The following is a 15982-nucleotide window of genomic DNA, read 5'->3' on the forward strand; positions in this document are numbered from 1 at the left end:
CAGGAAGCTGAAACCTCCTGGAAGGGAAACGATCCACCATGAGGAGAAGTGCTGGTGTTTCATTACCTCCCTTGTTCTCTAGGGCCCCATCAGTCAGGGACCCTGCTCTCCTTGTCTGCTGTTCAGGGAGTCCTCTTCTAGGACCCTCAAACCTCTAAACTTCTTGGTCGCCCATCCTAATGAAGGTCTGCCTCTGTCTCTATTCCTACCACCCAGAACACTGCCACATCTTCTAATGGACCTCTCTTGTTTTTCCTTGCCTCTCTCCCTCATACAAGGTCTACTCTCTACCTAGTAGCACAGACCGTCAAGGCATCTGCTTAAAACCGTCCAAAGGCTTCACGTTGTGCTTAAAACAAAACCCGCCCTCCCCACCATAGTCTACACAGCTCTAAATGACCCAGCCCATCTCTCATTTTCTCTCCTACCCTCTCATGCATGGGGCTCCAGCCACAGCGACATTCTTCCAGTTCTTCAAACCTAACGAACTCTTTCTGCCTCAGGACATTTATACTCACTGTTTCATCTCTCTGAAACACTTTTTTTTTTTTTTAGAAGGTTTGTGGGGTTTTTTTTAATTTAAAAATTTTTATTTTTGGCTGCCTTGGGTCTTCATTGCTGCATGCGGGCTTTCTCTAGTTGCGGCGAGTGGGGGCTACTTTCCGTTGCGGTGCGCGGGCTTCTCACTGCGATGGCTTCTCTTGTTGTGGAGCACGCGCTCCAGGCACGTGGGCTTCAGTAGTTGTGGTGCATGGGCTCAGTAGTTGTGGCTCGTGGGCCCCAGAGCACAGGCTCAGTAGTTGTGGCGCACGGGCTTAGTTGCTCTGCGGCATGTGGGATCTTCCCAGACCAGGGATCAAACCCGTGTCCCCTACATTGGCAGGTGGATTCTTAACCACTGTGCCACCAGGGAATCCCTCCCTGCAACACTTTTTCCTTACTCTTCACCTGGTGGGCTTTGCCTAAAACTTCTAATTCTTAGCCTAAAACTCACCTTCTCATAGACACCTTCCTTCCTGACCATCCTATCGTAGCACCTTGTCTCTGCACTCATTCCAATATTACTGTTACTGTTTGTTTATTGTTTCTCCCTGGTGTCCCCAACTCGGCCCCCAGACTCAGTACCAGTGAGCCAGGGGCATGGTCTCTTGTCAGGGTTTTGCCACCATGGTGCCAAGCATGTAGTAGATGCTCACAAGAAGCATTGTTGATTGAAAGACTGTATGAATCAATGGGGGAGGGGGATGTTGGGAAAAGGCTAGGGAGAGGAGGGAAGGCCTGGGAAAGAGGCCGGAAGGGAGCAGGGTTGCTGAAGGGTTACAGGAAGGCCTGCAGAGGGATAACAACAGAAATCCTCTTCCTACCTTCAGAGTTAGACTCTTATCTCTCGCTCTCTCTCTCTCTCTCTGAAGACCATCATCCACCTCATTCACTTACTTGATTTTCAGCTGTTCCTGAGAAGTCTCAAATCAGTGGATTTTCATCCCCATTTATAGAGGGAGATTTGATGCACCTGACTCGTAAAACATTTGGTAGTAAACCTGCAGCTCCTTATTCCACAGCATTTCATTCAGACCTGAGTGAAGATCCAAATGAAGAAAAACAAGATCCTTGACCTGGAGACATTTATGTCTTTGGGGAGATAAAACAACTTATGGAGAATATTTTCCTGTAAAGAGGAACACGTGACATGATGTACGCTCCAAAGCAGTTATTACAGTCAAAGGAAAAGTTTGTTTTCTGTATACTTTAAACATTGGCCCTCTCAGTATGTGAACAGTGATCTAAGTTCCAGTCTCAGATTACACGGCCCTAACCGGGGTTTTCCGAATGCATAGGCCTGGCGTGGAGTCTGACCCAGTGCGTTTTCCACAAGGTCGCTGGTGATGCTTATGCTCCTGGTTGGGGGCCACATTGTAAACACCTGTCTCTTGACGCCCACACCAGCCCTGCCAGGGAGGGGGGCCATTCTCGCCCCACTGTACAGACGTGAAGCCTGGAGATGAGGATCAAGGGCCAAGCAGAGGGCAGGAAGGGCTGGGGGCAGAGGTGTCCACCCCCGACACGCCCCCTCTCCTGGGGCCGCCTGGTCGCGGGCGCGCGGGTGGGTTGGACCGCGTCTCCGCCCTGGCTCGGCCCTCGCCTTCCACTGCCCTCACACAAAGCCCCTTTCACGGGCTCGGCTTCTACTGGGCGGCCGGCGCTGTTCCGGAGGTTTGGTTAACCCCGTTAAGAAAACAAACAGCTCCTGGGCCTCGGGCGGGCAGAGGGGCGCCGCTGGGCACAGAGACTGGATGCTTTCCCCTCCCCGCGGGTGGGTGGAGGCGGACTGACCTGGAACCCCATTAACCCCGGGCAAGGCTGGGCCTGGACTGCTGGGATGGGGGCTGGAGTTGGAGGTTCTGGTCGCCAGGGCAACCTTTGACAATGCCCGTGCCTCAGCGTCCTTACCTGTACCACGGGGAGTTGTGTGTAGACTAAGTGACATCATGCTTCCAAAGTGTTTGGCATGGGGCCTGGCACACAGGAAATAAACATTAGCTATTCTTATTCGACTGAATTATACGAATTCGCTGTTTTTGCAGGCCAAAACTGTGGGGTTTTGCCAATTACATATGGTCCGACCAATATATTGTTAATGATTCATCTCTGAAACAACAAAAGCAAATTCTTCTATTCCTTTTTCAGTATCCTGAGGTTGCAAGGTTAGCTTAAAAACAAACAAACAAACATTAGTTACTCCAACTACTAACTCTGTGATCAGGCTTTTCCTGATTTTCTCATTGTGCAACCAAAAACAGGTAAGAGAATGAATTAGAAGCACAGGTTGGTGTAAATCAGCAACCATCCTGTTCATCCTAACAGCCTCAGAGCACTTACTAACTGCTTAATAAGTACATCTTATAAATTTGAAATAATAATAATCAAAATAAAAATTTTTATGTTGTGAATATTGGACTTTGGTACAGATGTCTAAAAAATTAGTTCTGCTGCCACAACGTTTTAAATTACTGAGCTAGTCTAAATTCATCATTTTATAGATGAGGAAACTGAGGTGTGAGGAAGGGAGAAGTGGGCTGTGGAAAGGGCTGTGTTAGGAAGGCACCTCTGACAAGCATGTCCTGCCTGAGCCCTGAGAGCAAAGTCTGACCCCCCGTTAGACTGGTGCCCGGCTTCCCAAGGGACAGGTAGGCTCCAGCCAGCAGTGTCAATCCTAGGAGCCCCCCCGCCTCTTGCCCAGAAGACAGAGGCAGCTCAGCTGCTTCAGACAACAGGATGCAAGGCCAGAGCAGGGGGAGCTGCAGAGACCACTCCAGCCACCCGGTTGCGAGGCAACAGCTTCCCGGGGAGATTTTTCTGGCGCTAAAACTCCTAACATCCTTTAGGGTGGTATGTCAGGGGACCAACCGATTGCCCTTCTGGTGCGCCCGCACCAGGGCTCAAGGAATAAAGACATGCTCAGGTACCCTCAAGTCACAGGACTTAAGCATGGAGGAAGCCGTGGAACTAAGAACTAAGGACAACAGGGAAGCTGAGAGGCCTCCAGGTCTGGAATGGAGATGCACCTCCACCGGCTCTAGCCCTGGATACTGTCTGGGGTTTCGCAGCAAGTCGAGTTTTTACTCTCTGCCATTAATGGTCCCCAGCTACTCACCCAAGCTGTTCTCTGTCTTCCAGCTTCTGCCCCTGCCACACACTGAGCACATCTGGGGAGAGTATCTCACAGGGTGAGAGAAGCTCAAATGCCTACAAGGTCAGGTGGGTAGCTTCTCCTTGACAGGCCTGCTCCATGGATTTGTTCAGGTCTTTAAGAAAACAACTTAGTGGGTTAGTGTCTAGGTCCTCCTTGTCCATCCCCGACTGGATCGTATGGGATATGGGGGTGCAGACAAGCCGAGTCAAGCAGATTGGTGCAACCTTGGGCAAGCTGCTTAAGGTCTCTAAGCTTCAGTCTTTTAATGGAGATAACGACGCCCACCTGGCAGAGCCGTGGTGCTGGATAAGTTTCAAAGCCCTGAGCCTGCTGGCACAGGGTAGGTGTTAAATGCATGGCAGCTCTTGGTTATTAGGTCCCGGGGTGGGAAGGGACTATCGGGGCAGTCTGGACGCTGCCCTGCATGTGTTCCTGGCTGCCACATGCCTCATCATCTTTTTCTGGTGAGGCTGCTAATATTCCCAAGGGGACACCTGCTACTGGGCCCCTATGGTCATCATCACTGTCACTCATAATGGAAGAGGAAGCTGAGAGCTCTGAAGCTAGGAGGGGGCAGTCATTTGGAAACAATCGTCACATCCCTTTAGGGAAAGGTCCTATCTCAGTTTGGACAGGGTTTTTCTTTGGGGTTTTTTCTGGACCCAGAGGCTGAGCAGCTGGCTTCCTCTGAGCAGCCTCGGTGGTGGGGCTGTGGGGATTTCTGCCCCAGAGGTCTGGTCATCAGAGCCAGAGGGGCATTTCCACAACAGACAAAGGCAAAGGGGGGAGGCCTTTCTGGGGCAAGCAGTGGAGCAAGTGGCTATCACCTCCCCGCTTGCAGGCCCCACCTGGAACACTGAGCACCAATCCTGCCAACCAGAGCAAAGCCTACTGAACCCCAAATCAGGCCTGATTTCTGGATCTCGTGAAAAACCCCAAGATCTGGGCCCATAGGCTCGTAAAACAGTAATCTCCACAGCTGAAGGGCAGTCACTTCCCCCTGAGGCTGCCTTTGGAAGTGGAGGACGGCACCTAGATGAGTAGGAACACGATCCATGACCTTAAGGAGTTCAGAGCCATGGAGGCTAATGAGATAACATAACAAACACAAGCGAGAAAGACCAGAGGTTTAAGAGGATGACAAAGTGCCATGCCAAGAGCTATAAAGGAGGCAGGGCTCCCACTCCAGTGTGGGTCGGGGGCGGGTGAAGAGTAGATCAAAGAAAGCTTCCCAGAGATGTACATATAAAGTAGGCCTCAAAAGGATGCAGTGGATTGTTTTCCCATAATGAAAATAGCTTTATTTAATGTTTACGATTATAAAAGTAATACACAGAAATTCCAAGCAATATCAAATAGTATAAAAATTTTAAATAATGCGAAATTCCATCCCTAGAGGCAACCATAGTTAACAATTCGATCAACATCCTTCCCATATATATATAATTTTATATAAATGCAGACCATATCATACATGTAATTCTATAACCTACTTTCATTCAAAAATGAGTTTTTCTTGTCAATAAATATAGCTATATATCATCTTCAATGGCTGTATAATATCTAATTACGTACCATAATTCATTTAATCCCTTCCTGCTGTACATTTAGATTGATTTCAAATTTTACAACTGTAAACAATGCTATGATGGGCCTCTTTGCACAGTCTTCTTCATGGACTTGGTTTCTAGAGGTGTCTATGGGAATCCCCAGTGAATGTTCTGACACATTAACCAATGCCCTCGTCTCTATTTATTCACACTCTTATCCACAATACTGAAGGCTGGCTGTTTCAGACAGGTGTAATGCTGAGATTGAAGGGAGGGATGGGGACTGAGATAGGGTGCTTCAGGAACAAAGCCCAGTATTAATAAAGGCTTCTTAGGCCACACAGAGTGAGGAAGGAAGGGGCATATGTGGAATCCGTTTCCAGGAGGTATGCGCACCGCTGTGAAGGACTAGGAGATAAACAGGAAAAGGCGAGCTGGGGTCCTCTCACAGAAGGCTGTGAAGGCCAGGTGGCAGAGCCCACAGCTGGAGATCACTCAACAGTTACCTACTGATATCTGGCACCTATTTTAAGCCCAGATCTTTTCAGGGGCCATGGGGTGATAAACATGTTCCACTTTGGAGAGTTTATTGTCTAATTTTTTTTATGCCTTAAATTGCTTTTTGTGCTTCAGTCACCTGCCTCCTCTCAACCTATCCCTTGTAGCAGTTGAGCTCCTATTGATACTCTAAGGCCCAAATCAAATATTACGGAATTTTTATTGTTTGGCAGAGAGAGCCAACATTAAACCACACAAGTGGTATCACAAGACATTGGCAGATGTCACACCAACCCCGGGTCCAGAAGACAGGGATAAGCTGTTCTAGTGCATTTCTAACTCTGAGCTCAGGCCTGCCTCTTCCCCAATGTGGAGCTGAGAATCTTAGCCAGTGACTCTGAAGACCGGGTGTCCGGTTCAGTCATGTGGCAACTGCAGCAAAGGTGTGTCCTTCCTTGCTGCAGGAGGGATCACCATTCTCTTCCCCTTCCCCTCCTCTCAACCCCCAGGCTGCTTGAACTGGTGGGGAAAATCCCACCGCCTTAGGGCCTGCTGTCCCTCAGAATCCATGGTCTTCAATCCCATGTGGGCCCTAAGCACGTTCAGCAAAGGACACTCCTTCCATCACCATGTTCCCTCCTCAACCAGTTCCTGACCCCATCTTTAGATTTCCATTATCTTCTCATGCTTTTAAAAATTTGAGCTGCACAGGCATTCTTTATTTTCTTTAGCGTTCTCAGCTACAGGTGCATTCACAATGAAAAGCATCTGGAAAGAGCTTAATGTTACAAATATCTCTACGTGTGACACTTCCGATCATTTCTACTTCTTGCGTTTGTTCTGTCACTGACTACTCATCCTCGCTGGGGTTCCTCCAGCTCTAAACCCTCACCTTCAGGACTCCAGAGCCCAGAGATTCATGGGGGAAATAACCCAAGGGGAAGCAGGAGAAGTAAGACTCATCTCCATACCTCTTCTCTAAACCACTTGACTCAAAATAGGTGAACTAGATATTCCTATCTGAGAACATTTTAATTCTTCCCCAGCCACACCCAGCAGCGAGGCTCCCTGCTCTGTGCATTTTTGCATTTACTCCCAGACAGGGCTGATGGCTATTCCCTTTATCTCCTCTGAATTTTATTAACATGCTAGGTCTGACCCACCTTTAAATAAATCAAAGCCAGCTTTCACTCTGGATCTCCCGCATCTCTCAGCACAGTCCTCCCTTCCCATTTAGAGGAGCCTCTGACACGGTCAGCACTTGCTGTGCCCTCTGCTTTCCTGCCCATCTGCTCCAAACCCATTTGGCCTCCTGTATTACCTATGTCATGAAAGGCTTCACCGTCTACCCTGAAATCCAAGCCAGAAGCTGGCGGCTCAAGCCAGCCACCATGCTCTCCCTTGGGCCTCTCATCAGATCGGTGGCCAGACCACAGTGGCTCTTCGCCAGGTCCTCCACCTCTCTCTGAGCTCCAGCACCATCACTATGGCCCTCCTCGGCACTCTGGCAGGCTCTCCTTGCCTCCAGTCTCATACCTTCTGATATGCCTACATCACAAATGTGACCATGTTATCTCCTGCTTAGGTCCCTCCAGGAGCTCCCCACATTTGCAGGATAATGTTCAAAGTGCCCCACAGGTCACAGGCACTGTGTGATCCGGCTCTTGCTCGTCACTCTCCGTGGGCCATCCACTAACTTAACTCTGCCCACATCGAGCCGCTTGCATTTCCCTACATGTGCCCACCTCCCACTACACGACACAGGGAGGCAGAATGGTCCCAGCAGAAGAAGCAAACACCTCTTCACCTTTAAGACAGCTCAAACATCCCCTTCTCCAGTTTCTTTCTCCTGAGTCCCCAGGTGTAATGACTCCATCTTCGTGGCACTATCCCCCCCATACAGCCCAGTACACTTAACCTGCTATTGACCTTCTTAATTTCCATGTCCGCAAGCTCTGCACAGAAATGCACAGGCCCCAAAGACAGCTGGCCCTATCAGCCTCGAGATAGGAGGCCGAGGAGGAAGTTCTGAAACCAGAAGGGAGCCCATCCCAAGGAAATAATAAAAACAGACTTACATCAGGATGATCACTGGATGGAACATAACAAAGCAAGGAGAAAGTTTTAAAATTTAGTCTGGAGAAAAGAGTTACAAATATGGAAAGGGAGAAGATAAGAATAAACTTTATGGAGCTAGACTGAAAATAACAGTGTGGATTCATGATTTTTAATATCTAATTCTTTATATCATCTATCTCCATCTCTCTCAATATTTCCATATATTTTTATCTGTAGCTATTTCCTTGCTCTGTCTGCCAAGAGCCTAGAAGCAATGACATCCCAGTAGCAATGGGCACACTCAGCACCCAGCTCTAGGTTTCTAAATATCATTCTCCATTAAAAGGAATCATGATTCCCTGGAGAAATGGCTGATTCCAGGGCTGGGGCAGGGAAGATACAAGATAAGCCTGAAGCATCTTGTTAAGCCAGAAAGTAAGAAAGTGTTAAAAAAAAAAAAAAAAATGAAGGGGATATATTAAAAAGACACAAGAGCCGGATAGAAATCTGGGACAGTTTGAGAATCAAAACAAATTAAAGCAATGGCTTGCAACTTTGAGTAAATAGGATTCCATTGATCCGTACTTATAAACAAGTAGATTAATAAATAGGGAGGAAAAATGCTGTTCTTTAGAAGTAGAATGCCAAACAATAAATGTAGAAGAAACTATGGAGTGAGAAAATCACACTGGATGAGGAATAAAATATTTACATGATATCAAAGTATCTCCCCACAAATAACTTATTACAAAAGGGAAAAGAGTAAATTTAAAAAGGGAAACCTGGCAGACATCAGCTTAACCAAGAGATCAGAGTTAATGTTAGCATTAATGGGACCAACTACCATCACATGCCAACGTAAGATGCACTGAGGACATGTCACTTCTGTGGTGTTCTTGCCCAACATACAAAACCTAATCTAGTCATGTGGAACCATGAGACCAATCCAAGTTGAGGAACATTCTACAAAATACCTGACTGTATTCTTCAAAAATGCCAAGGTAATAAAAGGCAAGGAAAGGCTCAAGAAGTCTGGATTAAAAGAGACACATGTAATCATGTGTCACAACTAAATGTAACACATGATCCTGCGCCAGGAATCACTATGAAGGACATTACTGGGACAGCTGACACAATTTAAATAGAGAGCACGTGTTAGATTAACAGTATTATTATTATTATTTTTTTCCGGTGTGTGGGCCTCTCACTGTTGTGGCCTCTCCCGTTGCGGAGCACAGGCTCCGGACGCACAGGCTCAGCGGCCATGGCTCATGGGCCCAGCCGCTCTGCGGCATGTGGGATCTTCCCAGATCAGGGCACGAACCCGTGTCCCCTGCATCGGCAGGCGGACTCTCAACCACTGCGCCACCAGGGAAGCCCAGATTAACAGTATTTTATCAGTGTTATACTTCCTGTTTTTGATAAGTGGTTATGGTTATAAATTATGAGAGGATGTCCTTATTCTTAAGGAAAGGCATACTGAAGTTTTGGGGTAAAGGGGTACAATGCCTGCAACTTACTCTCAAATGATTCAGAAAATACAACATGTAAATACAGATAAAGCAAATCATAAGTCATAAAGCAAATGGGATAAAAATGTAAACACTTGGTAAATGTGGGTAAAGGATATATGGGAGTTCTTTGTGATATTCCTGTAACTTTTCTGTAAGTTTAAAATCATATTAAAATTTTAAAAGTTACCAAACAAACCAGGAATCCAACAGCAAGGGATGAGTCAGAATTATGGTACAGTCACTCTATGGAAGCCTTAAAATTACACAGCCTTACAAATAAAGTCTGTGAAGATAGATAACAAAATAGAAGAAATGCTTATAACTTATACAGTGTTGAATGATAAAAGCAGGATACAAAATATTTTATGTGTATATTATTACAACTAAGCAGAGCAAGCATATAAGACTGGAAGGATAAAATCAAAGGTGGTAATAAGGATATTAGGGGAAGCTGATTCACTGTTATACAGCAGAAACTGACACACCATTGTAAAGCAATTATACTCCAATAAAGATGTTAAAAAAAAAAAAAGGATATTAGCGGGGAGGGAGAGATTGAGTGACTTTTTCTAAAAAAATAAAAATAAAAAAATCCACATATTGAAAAAGTACTTGCCGGCACTGGCACTCCCCGTCAGGCTGGTGGACTGGAGATCAGCGCTGCTTGCTGTTTACTGCCGGTTCCTGCCTCACGCTGCCCTCCCCAAAGGTTGACATTGCCCCCACAAGAACTGACAGAGCCGGGCATCTCTGCAGCTGGTAGGGCTGGGAGTGGGGAGGTTCCTGCGTGCAGGCAGCCTGCCAGCCTGTCCCACAGAGCAGCTTCACAGTCTGCTCTGACCAGCAAGCTCAGCAGCTGCGGACAGCTGAGGGGAAGCCCGGCACGGGTGCATCCAAGACTGGGCCTCCCTGGCCAGGCCAGCACAGAGACCCCTTTGAACGCCCTCGGCTTGTGCTGACCACACTCGGGCCTCTTGCCGGCATGCTCCCCCCTGGGCACAGATAGTGAAGCTTCTTGGAACTCAGAAGGTTTAGGAATTCTGGGATGACTTTATTTAGAGCCAGAGTGCCTGGTTCTGTTGTCAGTGGGATAAAGTGCTAAGTCCTTATCAGTCCTTTACATTTTTAACATGGACCAGTCTACTGAGGACATGCTTTGATGGGCAGCAAAAAGATGTTCAGAACGCAAGGCTTTGCGATCAGAAAGCAAGACTCTCAGAGAACCCTGGGCAGCTGAGGGAAACAGGGCAGGAATAAAAGTGAAAGCTGGCCTCCTCTGCAGGAGAATTGCTTTTGTCCCTCTTATTATAAGAGATGTGTTTAAAACTCCTTCCCTAAAGAAGTAGGAATAAGAGTTAAATAGATTAAGAGACCCTCAGAACAGGTAGCTGAGGTAGACAGAGAAAAGGAAATTCCAGATCCATAGGGAAGCAGGAGCAGAAGCTTGTGAACTCCTGTGGAGAGGAAGTAACTATACCTGGCTATACCTGGGCATTTCTTGGTTAGGAGTATTCCAGACCTGCTTCCCAACTGCTCCCCAGCCTAAAGCAAAAAGCACCACCATTCTGAGTCATGTGACCCGATTTTAAAGTATTTTATTACATAATCTTTTCATGGCACCATCAGGAGTAACAGAAAATGTTATTCCCAGTTCCTAACCACATCCTGAAAAATATACATTTGTATTTATATATTTATATCAATACTCCACCCCTATCCCATAATTCCACCATCTAGTATAGGTTTTTTGCTTAAAGCAAGAAACTATTCTCTCAGGTAAGAAAATATATATGGAAGCTAAATGTAGGACTGGTTAGAGTGACTGGGGACAGCTTGGCCATGGGGGCAGGGAGGAAGGGGTGAAGTCCAGGCTAGGCAGGATGCATCACTGGGGTCCAGCAGAGGTGGAGGAGGACAGTGTATAAAAAGGCAGCGTCAGGCAGGTGGACTCTGGTGTCCTTGGTCCATTAGGAGATGGCCTTTGCCTCAGGAAGGAAGGCTTCCCAGTACTTTGCCAGCTGCAAAGAAGTGGGGTCAGTAAGCAAGTGTCCCCATTTAGTGGCAGAGCCTGAGCCTGGAAGGGGAACAGGCACAGTGCCAGGGCACTCTCCCCAGTGCCTCAGCCACCCACAGGGAGGCCTGGGCTAAGGCCAAGCTGAGGAAATGGCTTCGCTGACAGTGGACCTTGGAACAGATTGGCCAGCCAGCCACACTGCCCTTACCTCTCTAGACTGAGGGAAGCATCAAGTGCAAGGGCAATATCTGAAGACAGTCCTGGTTCTACCCTGGAGGAAGTACCCCCATGGGGGACACAGCTTGGCTCAGCTCAGTCAGCTCCTCACAGGCAGCCACTGTTTCACATACTGATTGGGGCCTCAGCCTCAAGAGGGTTAGGTGGTATCACGGGGTTATAGGGAGAGGAGAGCTGGGGTTTGTTCTTAAAAACTAACTCATTATAGGATTAGGGCAATCCTGCTTAGGAAGAGACCCTACTGGATGCGCCACGTTAGAGAACCAGGACCTACTTTCAAGTATTGATTAAGCAGGGCCCAGCCCCTCTGAAGCAGGGCCAGATCATCCTGTCACCAAAGCCATAAGTAGGCAGCTGGCCTTCAGAGCAAGCAAGAGAGGATGAAAGCCATGCATAAGTTACATACCTGCTGCTGTGAATACAGGAGTGTCTCAAGGTACTTGATCACGTGGTTTTTGAAGTCCTTGGATTTCTCTTTCTAAAGGAGACAGGATTCTACACTGACCATCCAGACAGTTGCTCCTTCCCCTCTTGATAGGGTGCTGATGTTTTTTGCTGACCAAGGCTGAGCACAGCCTCATAAAGTAGAGGCAGCAGCTGGATTGGCTATAATTTCCAGCCAAATAGCCTCTTGCAAGGTTTTCTTGAATGGTGGCAGGGTGGGGAAGGGGAGTAGAGGGTTTATGACAGCTGCAAGCTTTGTTCTGTGCTCTGGTCCAGCAACAAGTGTAGGACAGCCACTTTGCCTCAGGAACAAACACACGAACATGAACACACACACACACACACACACACACACACACACACACAGAGGCGGCCACACCTGTTCACAACAGCTGCCAAGTCACTGGCACCGCCATCTGTCTCCCTACTCAATAGAGACTTGGACAAAACCAACAATGTTACTAAACCAGGCACTGCACACTTGTGAGAAGTAGGATCTTCTATCTTACCTCAAACCGTATCACTTCTTTTCGGACCACAGTTGAAATCCTTTCAAAGTCCCTTTCATACTGAGTCACCCGAGACTCCCACTGGGAAGAAAAGGAAAGAAAGGATCACTTAATATATTATGGTATTAAGTCTTTACCTTTGAATAGAAATTCTGTATCTGAGACCTCAATTGGCATTTGTCTGTCCCTCTGGGTAAGACTAGATATGGAGATTCAGCACGTAAGCCAGAGTCCAGTAGAAGGCCATCTTTCAGGCTGGCTGGGAAAGAGATGCCGCGTGCCTCAGGCCAAGCCTGGTTCCTAAGAAAGCTCTGGTACCCCAGAGGCTCTGGTTTAGGTATTCGCCAGCAAAGCTGGGAGCCCCACAGAAATGAATTTAGTTCTCACCGGGGGGGCACATCTGAATCATCTTGGAGCTTTTCAAAGACCCAGCCAGGACTGCTCCTGCAGAGATTCTAATTTGGCAAGTTTGAGTGGAACAGGAAAGGAGAAGGAGGGCCAGGTCTCATGGCAAGCCTGGATCATTCTCAGAGGCCTCCCCAGCAGCTGTCCTTTAGACTCAATCAGTTCTCTTGCCTGCTGTGGGGTTCTAAGCATCTGGGTGGGATGGGACCCAGGCTCATTCAGGAGCCAGCAGAACACCCCTGCTGGGCTGCCTCGGGGGCCTCACCTCTACGATCTCATCCTTGGCCTGTTGCAGCTTGTCAGGCTTGTTGGCCCACAGCAGCCGAGCCTCAGCCTCCCGCTTCTTCTGCAGTGTGGCTTGAGCATCCTGCCAGCGCTGCCACATCTTCATGCGCTGGTCAAAGGCGGCCTGTGAAGGTGGAGGTTGGGGAAGAGCACAACCAGCCCTTCAGGAGCTCTGCTGGCTCTGCCTTGGGGGGCTCTCCCAGCAGCTGTGCTAGGGAAGGACCGAGCAAGAGCGGGTTCTGCAGCCATGTGTTAGTGCCCAGCTGGAAGTTTAACATCCAAAAGCACAAGCTTGGGTAAGACTCCTCTCCAAGGATCCAGTGGGCCAGCGCCATGCTGCTTCATGCTACTCCCAAGGCTGGAGGGCTGGGAGCACAGTAGGTGGCCTGATGCTGGTGCCCAGTCCTATGGCTTTGGAACTGCCTCTCTCAGATCAGTCAGTTCATGAGTCTACACACTTTCCCTGAGTCTCTGCCATGTGCCAGGAGCTAAGAATACAATGGGGAATGAAACACATGGGCCTGCTTTCATGGAGCTTGTAATCTAACAGGAAAGGCTGACACTGTACTACTAATTGCCAATAAGTAATTATAAGTATGCAGAGTACAGAGAAAACAAGCACAGTACTGTAATAAAACTGGGGATCTAGCTTAGCCTGGGAGATACATCAGGGAAGGCCAACCTAAGGAAGCAAACTTTAAACTGATACCCGAACAATATACAGGGTGAGCTTAACAGATCTTTAAATAAACACTTAAACCTACCACAGGGACACACTGCTTTCATCTCATCCATACATTCAACTGTTCTAGGCTATCAAGGCCCCCAAGAAGCTCTCCAAAGTCCACCTGCTGGTTTTCCATGTTTCTAGCTCCTTGACCACAATCAGCGTTTCCAGAGGATAGCTGTTTGGCCTAACAAAACCATCCTGCACCACCACTGGCTTTGTAGGCTTCAAGAGGCCTGGATGAAAGACCTGCGTCTGGGGCAGCCTCCCAGCCCTGCTCCTCTTGCTCCCCTTCCCTACAAGAGCTCCCTGGATGTTTTCTAGGCCTCCTTAGTGCAGGCCTTTGCCGAGACCTGAGCCTTAGGGAGTGAAATGACACCAAAGTTACCTTCCCCCGCATTGTCACTGCTGCTCACCTCAATTTCTAAACAGCTGAATGTCAAAGGATTAGGTAAAGGGTGACCTCAAATCCAACCTAACCCCCTGGGCTAACTGTGGTACAGCTGCAGGTTCAGCAGAAAAGAAACATCTGTTCATCTCTCCAACCCCACAGCTAGCTCATGATTACGAGGAGGGCAGGTGAGGGGTCTCTGAAAAAAGACCAGCTTGCAGTTCTGTGCTCTAAGGCGAGCTGCCCCAGCTAGGCCTCCCTCACCCCTGTCCATACTGGCTCACCTGGCTTGAAGGTCATATCCAAGTGCCGAGTTCTCCAGAGACCCCAAACAATACTGCTCTCTGAAAGCTTCCCCAGAGAGAACCCTTCCCTGGGATGGCTCTCCAGTCTAAGTAGTCTGACCAGTTCCAAAAACTCCCAAGCAGGTTATTTTTTCAGCCTCTTATCACTCTGGAGTTAGCAGCAAAGCAAACAGCAAGGGGAGAGGACAATGAGCAACCTCACAGGCTATATTAAGCACCTCTACCACGGAGGAAATGAGAGTCCTGGGTGCAGCTTGGCTCTTGACAATACAGGAGCTCTCTGGCAAGGGCGAGGTTGGGGACGGGGAGTGGAGGTGGCTCTGCTCCAACTCAGAGGCTCATACATTCTGGTCCCAACCTGGGTCGGGCAGGCTCAGGCCCTTTTAGGGCAGGCGCCAGGCTCCCTCTTGGCTCTTTCCTCTGTCTCAGGGAGGCCATGTGAGAGCTAATATCACTGCCCGGTGAAGCTTCCTTGGCCACTCTGAAAGGTCAGGGGAAACCAGAGTGCCCTGGTCACCAGAAGAGAAGGTGAGGTGCTCGACCTGAGGGGCAGGCTGCAGTGTTTCTACCGGTGCGGTCAGCAAAGCTCACAGAGGGCTCTGGTGACAAGCTCTCTTGCCCCCTGGCCACACTCCTCCATGCAGCCAGTGCCAAGCCAGTTCTGTTTAGTTACCTGACTGCCCACATTGGAGGGACAAGTGGAAGCCAGCAAGAGCTCTTACCAGGGCAAAGCCGCCGCTTACTGTTAAGGAGGCAAACACCAAAGGACTGAGGAAGTCACTGCTCCAGGGGGACAAGACCGCAGGTCTGTAATAAACCTTGCTTGAAGAAAGGAGCATAGAGGATACTGTCCAGCTTCAACAATAAGGAGGGCCCTACTTGGAAATTCAAGAGTGGTCTTTTCTCCAAATTCATTTAAACAACTGGCTGTGGGCCTCAGTGTGACTCAGTGATAACTAAAAGTTTAATGGACTTTTGGTTTACGAGACACCTTCTCTTTTGAGAGCAGAAAAAATTATTTCGAGCTATAATGGATGAAACCATCTTGGGAACGGGAAGAGCAAAGGAAAAGACACATTAAACCAAGTGGAGGAGAAAGAGGAAAGGAATGAGACGCTTACACGGACTATGGCCAGGAGGCGAATATAGTCACTCAGGAGCTCAGCAAGGAGGAAGAAGTCATTGTTGGCCTGTTCCTGGTGGAGCTGCTCGATCTTTTCTTCCACCTCAGCCAGCTGGGAGAGTGCCCGTGACAATGCTGTGTTGTCCTCAGAGCTCCCAAGCATGGCGAGACTCTTTGCAAACTGGGATGTGTTCAGCGCTAGCTCTGGAAGGAGGAAGATAGCAGAGG

At 48.4% G+C, this 15982-nt stretch overlaps 1 protein-coding gene across 4 annotated transcripts in view; it reads right to left on the minus strand.

The window, feature by feature from the left end:
- Positions 1-3785: 3785 nt before the first annotated feature.
- The window catches only part of SNX1 (sorting nexin 1), a 43095-nt gene continuing 30898 nt past the window's right edge, over positions 3786-15982 (minus strand). The window contains exons 11-15 of one of the 4 annotated variants that reach the window (XM_033437106.2): positions 15753-15958; positions 13189-13332; positions 12519-12599; positions 11972-12043; positions 3786-3806 (exon numbers count right to left, since the gene is read on the minus strand). In XM_033437106.2, the coding sequence (XP_033292997.1) occupies positions 3801-3806; positions 11972-12043; positions 12519-12599; positions 13189-13332; positions 15753-15958 (509 nt within the window). In that variant the 3' untranslated portion in view covers positions 3786-3800. Of the gene's footprint in view, positions 3807-4969; positions 10857-10892; positions 11333-11971; positions 12061-12518; positions 12600-13188; positions 13333-15752; positions 15959-15982 lie in introns of those variants that run through there. The other 3 variants (XM_049706190.1, XM_012534774.3, XM_004274731.3) reach the window with 3 other exon arrangements.

This window comes from Orcinus orca, chromosome 2 (assembly GCF_937001465.1).
Source record: "Orcinus orca chromosome 2, mOrcOrc1.1, whole genome shotgun sequence".
NCBI lineage: Eukaryota > Metazoa > Chordata > Mammalia > Artiodactyla > Delphinidae > Orcinus > Orcinus orca.